The sequence below is a fragment of the Schistocerca americana genome, chromosome 2 (genome assembly GCF_021461395.2).
Source record: "Schistocerca americana isolate TAMUIC-IGC-003095 chromosome 2, iqSchAmer2.1, whole genome shotgun sequence".
Classification (NCBI taxonomy): Eukaryota; Metazoa; Arthropoda; class Insecta; order Orthoptera; family Acrididae; genus Schistocerca; species Schistocerca americana.
Genome location: NC_060120.1, coordinates 590,882,367 through 590,898,394, shown reverse-complemented (window position 1 = coordinate 590,898,394; position 16,028 = coordinate 590,882,367). Strand labels below are relative to the sequence as shown.

General features: G+C 36.7%; 1 protein-coding gene across 1 annotated transcript in view; it reads left to right on the top strand.

Annotated features, from left to right (window-relative positions):
- Positions 1-2,749: 2,749 nt before the first annotated feature.
- Positions 2,750-16,028, top strand: part of LOC124591436 — a 312,247-nt gene continuing 298,968 nt past the window's right edge. The window contains exons 1-3 of the mRNA XM_047131731.1: positions 2,750-2,867; positions 3,180-3,408; positions 15,323-15,381. Of these exons, the coding sequence (XP_046987687.1) occupies positions 3,223-3,408; positions 15,323-15,381 (245 nt within the window). The 5' untranslated portion in view covers positions 2,750-2,867; positions 3,180-3,222. The remainder of the gene's footprint in view (positions 2,868-3,179; positions 3,409-15,322; positions 15,382-16,028) is intronic.

Sequence of the window (16,028 nt, the reverse complement as noted above, 5' to 3'; positions counted from 1 at the left end):
TTCAGAACCCAGTTCATGTCAGATATATATTAGATCTAACGGCAACAGACAGACCTGGCCACTTTGAGGACGTCCACATCGAAGTTGGTACCAGTGAGCATGTGTCAATTATAGCAACAATGAATGCCAAAATGCAAAGAATAACAGTAACAAGCAGAAAAAATTAGATGTTCATCAAACTAGACAAAATAGCAGTAGTGATAACTTGAAACTTTTAGTTCAGAACAAGAGCATGTAGAGGAACTACAGCACAGATTCAGAAGAGTAGTTGCTGTGTTCTGGATAAGTATGAACCATGTAGAACAATTCGTAATGGGAGAGATCCTCCATGGTAAACAGCAGCTGTAAAGAAACTTCTAAAGAAACGGAGACTATTCCATAATAGATATCAAACAATGCATAGGGCTATGTATAGAGAGATGATGAACATTTGCAGTCAAGACAGCAGTGTGTGAAGCCTTCAATGACTACCATAATAGAATATGGTCAAATGATCTTCCACAAAATCCCAAAGAAATTCTGGTCTCGTGTAAAAGCTATTAGTGACACCAAAGTCAGTGTCCACCTCTCATGGACAAGACAGGAACACAAATAGAGAGTAGCAAAGCAAAAGCAGAAATGTTTAATACTGTTTTCAAATTTTCATTTACTATGGAAAACCCAGGAGTACTGCCATAGTTTAAGTCTCATACTTCTGAGAAAATTAGTGAAATATGTATTAGTGGCAGTGGTGTTGAGAGACAGCTGAAAACGTTAAATCTGAACAAAGCCCCAGGGCCAGATTGAATGCCTAACAGATTCTATGCACAGTCCACGACTTATTTAACCCCTGTGTTAACTAAAATGTACCATAGATCAGATCAGCATGGGTCACACTTGTCTACAAGAAGTGTAGCAGAAGGGATCCACAGAACTTCTGTCCAATATCCTTGACATCCATGTGTTGTAGAATCTTATAACATATTCTGAGCTCAAACATAATGAGGTAACTCGAACAGAACTACATCCTCCATGCCAAACATATAATGTCCTGAAAGGCATGGATCAAGGAAGTCAGGTAGATGTAGGGTTCCTCAACTTCCGAAATGCATTTGACTCAGTGCCACACCTGCACTTTATTATCAAAAGTACGATCATATAGGGCATCAGACGAAATATGTGACTGGAGTGAATATTTCTTGATAGGGAGGATGCAGCACGTTATCTTGGATGGAGAGTCATTGACAAATGAAGAGTAAGTTCGAGTGTACCCCAGGGAGGCGTGTTCGGTGCGTTGCTATTCATGTTGCATATTAATGGTCTTGCAGACAATATTAATTGTAACCTCAGACTTTTTGCAGATGAGGCAGTTACCAACAATGAAGCAGTCTGAAAAAAGAAACCAATACCAACATTCTGTCAGACTTTGATAAGATTTCAAAGTTGTGCAATGATTCACAACTTGCTTTCAGTGTTCAAAAATGTAAAAATGTGCACTTCACGGAAAAAATAGTAGCGGTATCCAATGATATAATATCAGGGAATCACAGCTGGAAACTGAAAACGTGTATAAATACTTGGGTGTAGCGCTTAGTATGGACATGAAGTGGAATCATCACATAGACCTATCCCTTAGTAAAGCTGGTAATAAACTTTAATTTAATGGTACAAGACTGCAGAAATGCGTTCAGTCTACAAAGGAGATTGCTTACACATGAGGTGTTCGACCCATCCTGGAATACTCCTCTAGTGTGCAGGACCAATACCAGGTAGGACTGACAAAGAAGGTCACAGGTTTGTTTGACCCATAGGGGAGGTGTTGAAAGAACTGAATTAGCAGGCTCTTAAAGATAGACGGAAAATGTGCCAAGAAAATCTACTAAAGAAGTTTCAAGAACCGGCTTGAAGTGATGACTCTAGGAATTTACTGCAATCCTCTACACATTGCTCCCACGGGGAACGTACGGATAAGATTAGAATAATTACGGCACGCTCAGAGACATTTAAACAATCAATTTTCACATGTTCCATACGTGAATGGAACGGTAAAAATCCTAATGACTGGTACAGTGAGACGTCAGTGCTGCCACGCACTTAACAGTTTTTTTTGCAGAGTACAGCTGTAGATCTATGTACCACATTTGTTAATGGTTTCCGAAATTCAGTTTTGGTCTCCCACAAGATATGTTGCATGGAAGTGTAATGATTCAGGATGTTAACAATTGTTTTATCTCTGATGATATTGTTATTCACTTTCATATTTCCTATTTCATTTTTTCTGTGTGCATTTTTTGTTATCCCTCGCAGTATTAATTATATCTTTTAAATATATTATTATTTATATTTTGAAATAAACTGATCAATTGATTTGTTAATTTGTATTTTTCTTGTCTTATCAACCGACTGTATTTCCTATGGTCTGCTTGTAGCTTTCAATAATTTCCCTCTGTTTCATTCGTCTTAAGTTAGCCCTCATTTCTTTTATTTCCTTCGTGGTCCACTGCTTGGTTTGGAGAATTTTTCTTTTCCTCTCGGTTTTTGGAAATGCGGGATTGACGTATAGGGTTACGGTTTCTTGAAAAACACTGCCTTCGTCAGCATTAAAAAAATTTAAAAAATGCTGATTTCAGTAGTGAACTGCGAGTTACTTAGCGGCAGGTGAGCACAGTTCGAAGCATTCTCATGTTACAGGAATTCGCTGAAACGAAATCGATGGTCGTGTCTGTCGATATTTCGTTTCGATACAGTTTCTGGCATTATTCCAATAGGAGTACAATATGGCTTGTATATTTGAATACATCGTGATGCATTGAATTTGTAAAGATTTTGCCGAGTACGAAACTGAATGTTATAGACACAGTGCGAAAAACGTAAAAGTAAAAGGAACGGTAAGTGTACTTCCAACTCATTCTGTTAGAATAGGGTAGGAGGAAGAAGTCCAAGAGCGTCGCTCTATGTCGAAGTTTGTGTTGGTTGCAATAGTATTCGGAAGGAGCTTATTGCGACGTCAATTTTTTTTAGAAACAGCTTCTTTATGTACTATTTTAAGGTAACTTGTTTAGAGAGATTGTCGAGAACGTATCATGATTTGTGTTATAATCTAACGAAATAATCATGTACATGGAATGTCAGTTTGAAGTTGTGATGCACTTATAATAAATAGGCATTGCTTAGATAATATTGATTGATCTACTTTTCAGGTTGGGTCATTGGTGAACACTACTGCATCATAATACTTATGGAATGTATGGAAACAGTGACAAACCAGTGGACTTCAGCAAGAAGCCTCGCGTTGTCCCAAGAAAAATTAAAAACAATGTCTACAAAGGACTTACTTACAGGGAGCTTGGCTATAACTTAGGAAGAGCTAATCCCGACTTTGAAGCAGTTGCTGAAGATAAACTTGTGACGAAGAATTATCTGGAAATGGTTAGCTAACATTGAGTAATGTTTTGTGGCTGTGCTTTCGACAGTGCAAAACCTTGTTTGACAAGTGTATCAGTTACTATAGAGTTTTTGTGGAATATAGTGTTATTAATCGTGTCCAAAAATAGTTCGTGTGCAATTAGTTGTTCGTGCATGGTTTCAATGAAAATCACTGTTAATTGTGTTTTTGGACCGATATAGCATAAGGGGGCGACAGGGGGGTGGGGGCAGGCAAGTTTTGAATTGTGATACTATTTTCTGATTTTACTGCAGAAAGGTAAGTGTCACAAAAAGATGCCGTTTCTTCGATATTTGAGAGCTAGCGAGCTCGACGCACTGAAAACATTTATACATAATTTTGCTTTCAAGGATCTGCTTCCAACAGTTCAGTACGTTTGGCTTCTTGCAAAGCGCTAGCTACTAAAATGATTCTTCGATCATTTGTTAGGTGTAAGGAAATTTTACAGTCATAACAGTTTAAATGTTTTGATGAACCATTGCATTGTGGAAACATTTCGTTGCAGTTAGTCTTAAATATGTTTAGTAATGTGTAGCAAAACCTTCATTCTCTGCGTTGTAGATTATCTCAAAACTTAAGTCCCTCCCCACGGCCTTTTCCCAGCCCCCCAGTCATACTTCTGCTTTAATTTTGGTTATTGTGACTATGAACTACAGTGAAGCTTGAGGTCTGGTTTAGGAATCTTTATCTTCAAGGCTGGATTGCAAGTAGTAAGCCAGTTTTCCAGTTTGAAGCATTATATAGGCCCTATCTTATAAGGAAATACAGTGGCTTAACAGTGTACTGGTACGAGTAGGTTCTGGTTGCAATACAAGTAACGGAAACAGTCAAGATAACTTCTTTTTTTTTAATGGAAATGCAAGGAAAAAAGTTTTTAATTAATTCTTATAATAAAAACAAAAAAATTCACTTAATTTTTGTTTGGTCACTTGTTTACATATCTTGTTGGCTGAAGAAAAAAGATTCTGAGTATACCTTGAGGTGAGAATGTGCCATACCTCTGCAATAGGAACCAGTGGATTTTTAAATTTTATTGCAGTGCAGTTACTGTATCAATTTGTGTGAGACATTTCCCTACAGTGTGGTACTGGTGTTGAATTCCCCCTGAAATCATGGTTGTCATAGCAGACTGATCTGTAGTGTTGCCAGAGATTGAAAGGTGATAAATTTTTTCAGAGTTGGTGAAGCCAATGAGTCTGGAAAATGAACATTGTAGTAACATTGATCTTAAACTTTGCCTAATGTGTATGTTCTTGCTATAGGCTATTGAGACACCCATTGCCTTATGTAAAGCACTTTTCATGATAAAGACTAGAACTTCAAGGTAAATTTGGAAATGTGTAGTTGACAGTAAACAAGTGTCTGATTATTTTGGTGCAGATTACATAATTATTAACTGAATAAACTAAGAAAAATGCAAGTGACTGTGTTATGTACATGAGTGAAGTGTCCTCCCTCCTTTCTCTCCCCTCCCCCCTCTCTCCAGTACCCACTGCAATCTTGTTTGTGATTAGAGAACTATCAGTACTATAGAATTTAAAATTGATTGGAAATGAGTTGGTGAAACTAACAAATGTGAAATAAAGATCCATGTGTAGTGTTGCAGGGCATTTAGAGTCATCATTGGCAACAACTGCTCCATATTTAAAACACCATAGTATAGCAAAATTTGAACCCTGCTTTGTGATTGCTTTATTTAATTTTAAAAAGACTCCATAGTCATAAACATTTGCACCAAATTTAATCCACTCTTCCCTATGCATTGTGCAGTAGTGAAATCTGTATTTTGAACATGTAGGCCAAACTCACGGGAGAGTAATTTATCTCTCGCATTTAATGACAAGGCTATGGTTACTTGCAATTTGTGCAATCTAAGTTGACATCCAGATTAGTTTCTGATGGGAATGACTGTAAATGGGAAATGGATTACAGTCGCTTCCATAAGCCACCATGCCGAGTGTTGGTATGGATAGAATCCATATCAGCAAGATATTGAAAAGGGGAAACACTCGGCATGGGTAGAATCCGTATCAGCAAGATAATGGAAAGGGGAAACAAATACCAAATGATCAATGAAAAATTAAAGGTAACGGTGATATGAAGCATAAATTTATATCTATACAATGAAAGTCAGAAGCCACAACGCACTATCAGTACTGCATCACAGCCAATGAATGGAAATCTATAACACACTTTTTTAGTTGTTGTGATCCTTGTGTTTTCATGTTAAAAACAGCCTTGTTTCATATTTGATAACAGAAATAGAAGCATATTGATGACTGCTTTTGAGACTGCATTCATGTATGTAGGTAGTGTGATGAAACAGATTTTTAACTATGCCTTCTGGAAAATTTCTCTGTAGTATTCACTCGTGCTAACCCGTTTATGATTCGTGTTGCCTTCTTCATTAGTAACCGGTTATAGATGAAGATATCAAAAGCATTTGCTAGGCCAAGAAACAACTAGCAGTTCAGTTCATCACCAGCTACAATATTGAGGCCCAATATGTACTATAACTTTGGCCAAACAGTTTTTCTAATATTTAATTTTTACTAAGGATCTTACAGTGTGTTACATATTATTCTTTAAATAATGCCTGAAAATCCAATTATTGGTGACCGTGATCTGTACTTTGTTGTACTGGTATCAAAAATTTTTCAAATAATTACAGTATCAGTACTGTTAGTTATTTGAGCTCCGTAGAGAGTACTGCAATGGAAATGAATAAAAGACAAGGAGCTGTTTTCTGCGCCATATTTACTGTGTGTAAATTATAACTTCTTCGCTGATAGGGATGTTGAATGTATTGTCTGTGTAAATATTCCTTTTGATCATTGGGCTATATTTGTTTAGGCCTACTGTTCATTAAAAGTGTCTGCTTCTGTATCCATAACATACACACCACTGTGATATGCATAGCTGAGGCTACTTCTCATGGTGCTGTTTATAGCGGTATACTTCTTTCACTTGTGGAGCATGGAGAGAATCAGTGTCACGGCAAAAGTGCTCTTATGGTGTACCAGATTCTTTCACTGGATGCTGCTTGTGGCAGTTTGTCAAAACGTGTTTCTGACTGCTATATGTATACACTATTTGGAAACATGTTTTGAAACAGGGAAACCCCTGTACAGTTCAAAGAAAACAGTGGTTGAGGCAAGCTACCAATGTTCACTGCTGTGCCGCCCTAGTGCCTATTTATATGTTGCGTTTTCATCTGCTATATAGAGTTGATAGGTGTTGCTTTTTTGCGTGCTGTATTAAGTTAAAAACAGGTAGTGAATGAGGCAGCAGACTGTTGGGCCATCATTACACTGAACTGTATACTGATTGTGCAATATACAGAGCAAGTAGTACGAGAACAGTAGTAATCAAAAAGATTCTCTGTATAGAACTGCTGCTACATTTGGTAGAATGCTGACAAATATGTGTAGGAAAAAAGTAAGGTCACTTACAATAGCTTGCTTTGAAATGCGAAATATGCAAGGCTCAGAACTGAATAGGCTAGTAACAGCATGTCTGCTCGACCTTTTTTTTTCCTTTCCACCACTGACATCTTTCATCTCATTTGTGGGCCCTTCAGTGTTTTAATAACGAAACACCACATGTAATTACGGTTTCTTCATCATTAGTTATAACAATATGAAAGAATAATACAACGTAGCATTGCAGTCGATGAAAATACCAATGAGAAATGTTTGCCACCAGGATGGACAGAAACAGTGACAAGAAACAAAGTTGGTAACATGTTGCAACACACCACATGAAACATTTTTTCAAGAGAAAGAGGTTTCCCGACGAGACAATGAGTATGCAGCTTTGTTTTCTTTTGGCAGGCTTTGAACTGATTTGTTTCTTAAATGGAGAGTGGGAAGAAAACTTGATCTGCGACAGACAAGCCCTAGGTTAGGTAGTAATGTGACAAGTTATGGATCACCGAAACTAAGGAATGTCAACATGAAAAATTGCCATATAGATTGATGTGTTGTGTACACCAAGATAAATTTTTGTCATTGCAAAAACCTACTTTTATATGTTTATTTCAAATACTCCAGAAAATTCCAAAAAAATATCGTTAGTTCAAAACTAATAGAAGAAAATACCACCCAACTTTATTTAAAAAGCATGAAAAATACCAACAAGCATTGTAATTATTAATCAATAAGTAACTCAAGATTTCTTGTATTTGCAGTTCCTATATGAACAGAATGTAGGAGGTTATATTTTATGTTCTCTGCTTAATACCTGTTCTTTGAACTTTGTGAGTAAGCTTTTGCAAGACAGTTGGCATCTATCTTAAAATGTCTGACTTGTGGTATTTCTATCTTGCTTTGCCATGTCTCAAGGAAACCTGTAGCAATTCATACTGCCCTACCTGTACATTCAATGCCTCCTATTAGTTATATTTAGTATGGGTCCAACACACTTCAGCATTATTCTAGAATGGTAGGCATGAATGTGTTACGAGTGATGTTCTTTGTATACTGATTGCATTTTCCCTGTCTCGTGCTGCCTGCCTTGCCTGCAGCTGAGGGGTTAGCAATTATTCCATTTCATATCCCTACAAATTGTTATACCAAGTATTTGTATAAGTTGACTGATTCCAGTTGTCACTCATTGGGATTGTAGTCATGGGATCAGTGTAAAATGATTTTGCATTCTTAAAAGTGCACACTTTTACTGAGAAGTGCACAGTTTTATATTTCTATGCATTGAAGCATGTTGTCACTCTTTTCACTACTTTGAAATATGCTATTGTAATCTGATTTGTGTAGTTCTCTTTTTCAGACAGAATTTCAATATAGATAACTGATTCATCCGCAGAATGTCTAAATATACTATTAATATTGTCTGCAGTTTATTAATATAAAACAAGAACAGAAAATGGCCCAGCGCACTTCCCTGGAGCATGTCTGAAGTTATTTTGACATCTATTGATAGTTGTCCTTCCATGATAACAGGTTGCCCCGAACCCTAAAAAGAAATCCTCAATCCACTCACAAATTTTGACACCCTACACAATCATATTTACATTAATGATGTTGGTGGTTTTTATGGCTGAATAGTTCACTCATTTGTTTCACGTTAAGGCTGAGTAAAGTATAGTATACGCTATTTTGCATTCTGATATTTTATTTATCAATGCCTCCGTTGTTTTCGAATAGTGATTGGTCGTAGACAACAAACTTCATGAGAGTGGAAATGTGTTATGATGCACTTGTCAGCACGCACAACAGCTTAGAGCTGGCTACAAGAGGTATTGAAGTGTACACTACCTATTAATATCTTCTCTCCAACAAAAGCATTTTCTTCCTCAATACCAAGTTACTTCACAGTAGGATGCCATAAAGCATTAATCAGTGAAAGTAGTAAAAGTAAAGCAAACCCAGTGATGTTAAGAATAAAAGTAACTTCATACACAAATGGAATCCTAGCTACTTCTCGATCACTACTGTGCTGTAGAAGAATTTCTAAATATTTACTAATCTAATTTGTATATGTGTTTGCATTTGTTTGTGTGTGTGTGTGTGTGTGTGTGTGTGTGTGTGTGTAGGGGGGGGGGGGGGGGCAGATGAGAGAGAGAGAGAGAGAGAGAGAGAGATGATTAAGTATAGATGAACCGTATGTAAACGAAAAATACTTGGGCCTTGTGAACAACGCTAGCCATTGATATATTATTCGAAGTGTGATGCAATACAGCTACATAAATGACACAATGTGATAATATTTTTTATAAACAGTGTGCATTTTGAAGTTACAGTTGGGGCCCAAGCAAACCACTATTTTTCTCCTCTGTGGTCTGATGATTTCAAGCTTTTAGTGTGTGTGAAGGCATTAGTAACAAGAACAGCTCCATCCAAAATCCCTCTATTCTTTTGGATGTTGTTTTAGTGTAATTCTTCTTTTCAGTTTTTGTGATGTTGGTGATAATACTTATCACTATTCTTAAAAAAGGCTTGTATCTTCCTAATGTTAATAACATGATGAGTCTTATCAGTGTGATGTCACAGTGTTAACTAATCCCAAAAATATAATTGCATGGTAGCATTTCATTTTTTCTGATATTAGTGTACTATAATTGAGGCCTTCTCTGGAGTGACGACGTAGCTGAAATCACACGTTTTAAATTTTGTATGTATAAAAAGTTGATTAAGTTTCTTGATTCTGAAACTCGAGTGCAAGATCTTAACATACTCATATTTTTATTTTTTTCTGGTCATGTGTCTGATAGAAATACAATGGTTTTAATATTGTATGGATCCTGGAGCTTTACTACTCACAAAATCATATATGAAGGAACAAACAGAACCTGAATTTTTTGCTGTACCTTCTAAAAACAATAAAATTTACTTGATTATTCATTGTGACAGTGAATATTAGATAGTACATAGAAAGCCTCCTGTAGAATCGTGGAGTAATGAAGAGTTTAGACAGAGACAAGTTCTGTGGTAAGGCGGGTGCCAGGGTGAGATTCATTGGGAGAGTCCTTAGAAAATGTAGTCCATCAACAAAGGAGGTGGCGTACAGAACGCTCGTTCAGCCTATATTTGAGTATTGCTCATCAGTGTGGGATCCGTACCAGGTCGGGTTGACAGAGGAGATAGAGAAGATCCAAAGAAGAGCGGCGCGTTTCATCACAGGGTTGTTTGGTAAGTGTGATAGCGTTACGGAAATGTATAGCAAACTCAAGTGGCAGACTCTGCAAGAGAGGCGCTCTGCATCGCGGTGTAGCTTGCTGTCCAGGTTTTGAGAGGGTATGTTTGTGGATGAGGTATCGAATATATTGCTTCCCCCTACTTATACCTTCCGAGGCAATCATGAATGTAAAATTAGGGAGATTCGAGCGCGCAAGGAGGCTTTCCGCCAGTCGTTTTTCCCGCGAACCATACGCGGGTGGAACAGGAAAGGGATGTAATGACAGTGGCACGTAAAGTGCCCTGTGCCACACACAGTTGGGTGGCTTGCGGAGTATAAATGTAGATGTAGATCAAATTCAACCACTGAGGTACCAGTGCTTATAAGTTTGGCTGACCTCTTTTAGTTTATTGTACTGGGAGACTTTAGTGTCTTCATGTACTATTTCATGAACTATTTGTTTTGATGCTCAGTATAAATTCACATTTGGAACGGAAATCACAGGTATCAGTTCTTGGTTTGAAATGTGATGAAAAATATTATTTTAAAGGCAAGAAAACATTTTATTAGCTTTGTAATTACACCCTGGATACGAAAAAAAACACCACAGAAGTTACATACAAGCCAAGAATAAAGATACTGACAGCAGAGTCATGGAGCAGCACATAAATATAGACGTCAAGGAATTTTTTCTTTTCTTTTAACAAAATGAATACTGACTATTCTTTCTGAAGGACTTGATAAGTTGTGGCCTCAACTGGAGTGTCATATTAATTTCATGCAGAGCATTATTTTGGAAAGAGTGGAATAATTTTGCAACACTAAGGCCTGGGTTGCAAAATCTTGCCATTGAAATTTGTCTTGGCAAAAATGTGATGGATGTTTGGAAGGAAACTGGTCCCAGTGAGATCGGACACCTTTAAAACCATTTTTAAATGATGCTTTGTAACTTGCAAAACTTTCTGGAACAGGGGTTTATAGACTACAGTGATACTATTCTTTTTGCATTTTAGATGAAAATGTATGAAGAGCTATGATTCCAACCAGACTTTGTTCCATTATATGTTCAAAATATTTCCTTCTTTTCAAGTAAACTTAAAATCAGTGTATCTTCCATATTATTTTCACCTATAGCCCAAAATCTTTCATGTACATTTTTTTGGTGTTTTGGGTGTATTTTTATAAAAACATTCCTTTGTGCAATATTCCGTGCTGACTTCAATTTTCTTAGAACTAAATTTCTTATCAGTTTTTTGCAACGTAACATTTTCCAGAATTTCCTTTCTTCTTCTTCTTCTTCTTCGTAACCTGTTTCTTTCACTTCTCTTTCTGAATAATGTTGCCTTCCAAGAGTGTAATTTTCGTATTCACCCTCCATACTTGACGTATTATTGCCAATCGCACTTCTCATATTTTTTTGTGTTTGTTAGCTTTCAGTGTGATATCAAAAGAAAATTTCTCACGTTAAAAATATTCCATCAGTAATAAGTAAGTCTCAGCTCAGCGGACACAAAATACAGGTTTGAGCATTGTGGAAGCTGTCTGTGCACTGCAGTTTGTGGAACAGTAACTTGACACAGCACAGCAGTCAAATGTTTCTAGAGGACACTGTGTTTATTGGATATTAATAATTGTTCATCAGTGTAAAGACTTGTTAGTACAGATGCATTTTTTGCAGGAAATGAAAAAGACATGATGTACTTTGCAAGTCTTATTCGAGGAACTCCTATGTTGTAAAAGTGACTTGAACCACATCACAATATTAGTTCATGATTATGATCCATGGTATGTGCAAATAACTAAACTGCATCAAGTCATTTACATATCAGAAGTTATTAAATCTGCATCCAGAAGTTTGATTTGAATCTGCATCCAGAAGTTTGATTTGATCCATAATTTGAGGATATCATGTGAGAAAGAGCGCAGGTTGGGTTTTGCATCATCAATGGCTTGGAATCCATTCTGGTTGGCATGCTGGAGATGATTATGGTCGAGATACCTGATTACATTTGGGGCCAGAATTCCTATGTTTTGAGGTTCTGCTGAAACAGGTGGATATCAGTGATATTGATTGGTAGTTTGTGAATCATTTCTCCTGTCCTCGTAGACAGGTGTGAGCTGTGCTTGCTCCTAGTGTCAGGTTAAAGTTTTATGTCTGAGGGAGCTACAGTGTATTACAAATTACTATCCTTGAGTGATCTGGTTAACAGAGGGGCTAAGTCATCTGAAAATTCTTTATGGAATCTTATATAGATTAAACCACGTGGGGGAGTATTGATTAATTTTGACTGCAGCTCTTTCTCAAACCACTGACACTCAATTTCGCTGTGGTGTGAGTATTAAGCTTGGGAAGTACTCCTGTATTTCCTTTATAAATAAAAATTTGAAAATGGATTTCAGCATTACTGCTTCTGCTTTACTACACAATATCATTTCCTATGTCACCCACAAATGTCCGGACACTAACTTTGGTGGCACTAATGGCCTTTACAGATATGAGCCGATTTCCTTTGTTTAAAAAAACCTTTTGATAAGTATTTGTTACAGTAGTCACTGAAAACTTCATACATTGCCCTGTTGATTGCAAAGAGCACGTCATTGAGCACCTCTTATCACTAGCCACATGTTTTGTTTTACACTTATATAGTGATGACTGTTTATTTGCAAATATATTTACTGGGACAGTGTACCACAAACGCTTCATTCCATCATCAACTATTCTGCTAGGTATATATCTATAGAATGCTTCATCCAGATATTCTTCTAAACTGGGACCACAGGTCTTAAACATGTGTTGTACAGAGCTAAATGTTTAAAGTTCCTCCTTGAGACTTGATAAATGGATGTAAATGAATATTCCTTTACGTCTCTCACTTTTACACGGATGTACCCAATAAATTATGTGATTGTTGGTGCACTGTTTAAGGAGGAAAGATTGAAGTTAACATTCCATTGGCCGCTGACACTTTTTCTACCTCATGAGTTCTCAGTGCCGTAAATATATCCTAAAGGCTTGCATGATTAACAATATTAAAATCTTCAGAAAGGTTTATATAGAGGATGATTGTACATCTCTCACTACACTACGGGTTAGTCTGTTACTCCATATTTCCATTTGTTGTTTGTTAACTTGCAACCGAATTGTCACCTTCCAACCTAACGAGCCCTAGAGCTACAGATCTGTCTGTTACAACGGCTGAGAATTCGGAGCTTCAAAGCTGTAGTGTGACAGTTTGTCATTCAATAACTGGTTGTGATAGCATTATCAACATTGAGTCAACATAATTGACCGAGCAAGGTGGTGCAGTGGTAGCACACTGGACTTGCATTCGGGAGGACGACGGTTCAATCTCGCGTCTGGCCATCCTGATTTAGGTTTTCCGTGATTTCCCTAAATCGCTACAGGCAAATGCTGGGATGGTTCCTCTGAAAGGGCACGGCCACCTTCCTTCCCTAATCCGATGAGACCGATGACCTAGCTGTTTGGTCTCTTCCCCCAAACAACCCCAACCTCAACATAATCGAGTCATACTGAGCAACTATGAGAAGCCATTGTCATTATGTGTGATGAATCATAAACTATTATAAGCAGTTGAATTTGTACTTTCATTCATACTTAGTAGTGTCTAATTTGTAAACTTTACAATTGTTGTTTTACTTAAATTTTTGTAAAATGGTCAGTGTGTGGCGGTGTTTTTTTTTGTCATGGCTTATTCCTCGTTACATATTTTCCCTTGTTGCTGAACTGCCTTATTGAGCTATAATTTCCCAGTAATATTTTCTACGCTATTATTTTTAGTCTAGCTTCCCATAAGTCATTGCTTATTCTACAGGTAAAGGATCTTCACATATTTCCATTTGAGAACAATTTTTTTAATGAGTTCTGTAGGCATTTTTAATGCCTGCTGTGATACAGGGACAGGGTTTTGTATATGATTTGGCTCTGGACAAAGTCTTTGGAAACAGCATTTCAAAGTTAGCCACGGAGAGTGAAGAAAAACCTTTTTAGGTGTTGTCGTACTATTTGACAGAACTTCTAAACAGAATTCATTGATTAGACTTGTTATAAAACTCCCATATTTTCTCACCTGCAAATTTCTTTTATAAGTGACAAACCACTTTCTCCACTGGTATTGCAGGATTAATGAAGATGAATGTGTTTTAGTCAAAACCTCTGTCAATCAGTATCGTTATCTCTGCTTGTGGTGTCTGCTGTACAGTCCAGCATAAAGAAAATGATTCAAAAATACATTGGTCCATGGAACTTATTTTTCAGTAACCACTGCTGCGGCTGCAACTCCTTCTGTTCCTGTAGTAAATGTATTAATGAGATTGTCAGTTGAACAGTCTGATTGATAGAAGATATGTGTTAAAACAAGCCATGTTTCTAAATAGGCAGTCTGTTGCTAGAAGAAGAAGAAGAAGAAGACAAATAGGAAACTACTGATTGTCAGAGGAACTTCTGGCTGGAACCAGCTACACACGCAAATATTTGGAAATGCCCACGAGAGAATTTAAAATGAATGACTAGTTAACGTAAAGAGAAGGCTTTTATTCAGTTTTTGGGCAGTGAGGGATTTCATGTTGTATACAAATAGAGTATCCTGGCTGAAACAATGTTGGAGTATTTCCATTCTCAACCAGAGTGGAGTTATTGCAAGTACTGGGCAGAAACTGAAAAGGGAGCACAACTAGTAAATGCTTTGTTAATTGAAAGCACTGTTTTGGTCGTTATGGAAGGACAGCTAGTCGGAATTTTCGTGAGTATCTGTTCAGCAGATCTCGTGAAAGCAAGTTCAAATTAACTGTGTATTTCGTACTCCTGTAATTTACAAGTCTAGTTGTACAAAAATAATGAGCAAAACAGCTAATACCATTGTTAGCTTCTTTCCTGCTCTGATCTATGAATGTGATGCCAGTTGCAATGTCTGTCACCTTATGCTCTTTGCTTCCTATGTATTGTGGACGACACGTGGAACTGGTGACTTTTTCTGCATGCAGAACCCATGTGTCATCAAAGATACATGTGACAGTGATTTGTTCATCGAGATGTCATTCATTAACTGCTGCAGCAAGTGTCAGTGCTCTACATAGTCAGTTACATGTAATAGAAATATTAGATTAATAAAGATATTTTTTTACTAACAGAACTGAAGAGGTTAAGTTATCATGAAAAATCTGCAAACCTAAAAATTGTGATAAATATCTTTTGTTTTTTGTAATGTCTTCATTTGTGTCCTTCATTAAAACTTTTTTTTTTTCCAGAGATGTGAACTTCCTGCACAAACGAGATCAACTTTTTTAATGGTGTTCAGTCCAGATGGGTAAGTATAAATATCATTTGATACCATTAACAGCATTACAATATTTTTTTCTTTAAAGTGTGCTGAATCAGGAATTACGTAATGGTGTTGAAAGTGAGTCCACTTTCTGTTAATTACGTTTGTTACGATTGGAGAAATATACAATATTTTTTAAGATAAAGCTGTTACGCATTGAGAGGGGAAAAAGTTCAAAATGTGTTACATGTTTTCTTTGTAAATGAAAAAACACACAGCACTGTAATATTCTACAGTACTTTTTATTTTACAAATCAGTTTTTGGCTGTTACACAATTGTCAAGTACAAGGATACATGTGTGTGGCTGTGATTTTTTGGGGATCAAGGATTTTAGAATAGTGCAACTACGGAGTGTTATAGTTGGTTTCCAAAGGTGACACCTGTTAATGTTTGTTTTGGTACTAAATCGAAAGTGATTATTCCTATAAAAATGTGAAGTAAAATATTTGCGGGGATAAAAAAAAAAAAAAGTAACTCATTAATTAGTGAACTACATGACAAATTACAGTAATTGTTTTGAGAGAAAAAATAAGTTGAACAACATTTAGTAAAATTTGGTTATGACGTTCGAAGCATGATGATTGAACAAGATAATCTTGTCCTTAAAAGGTTCAATATACAAACCGACACT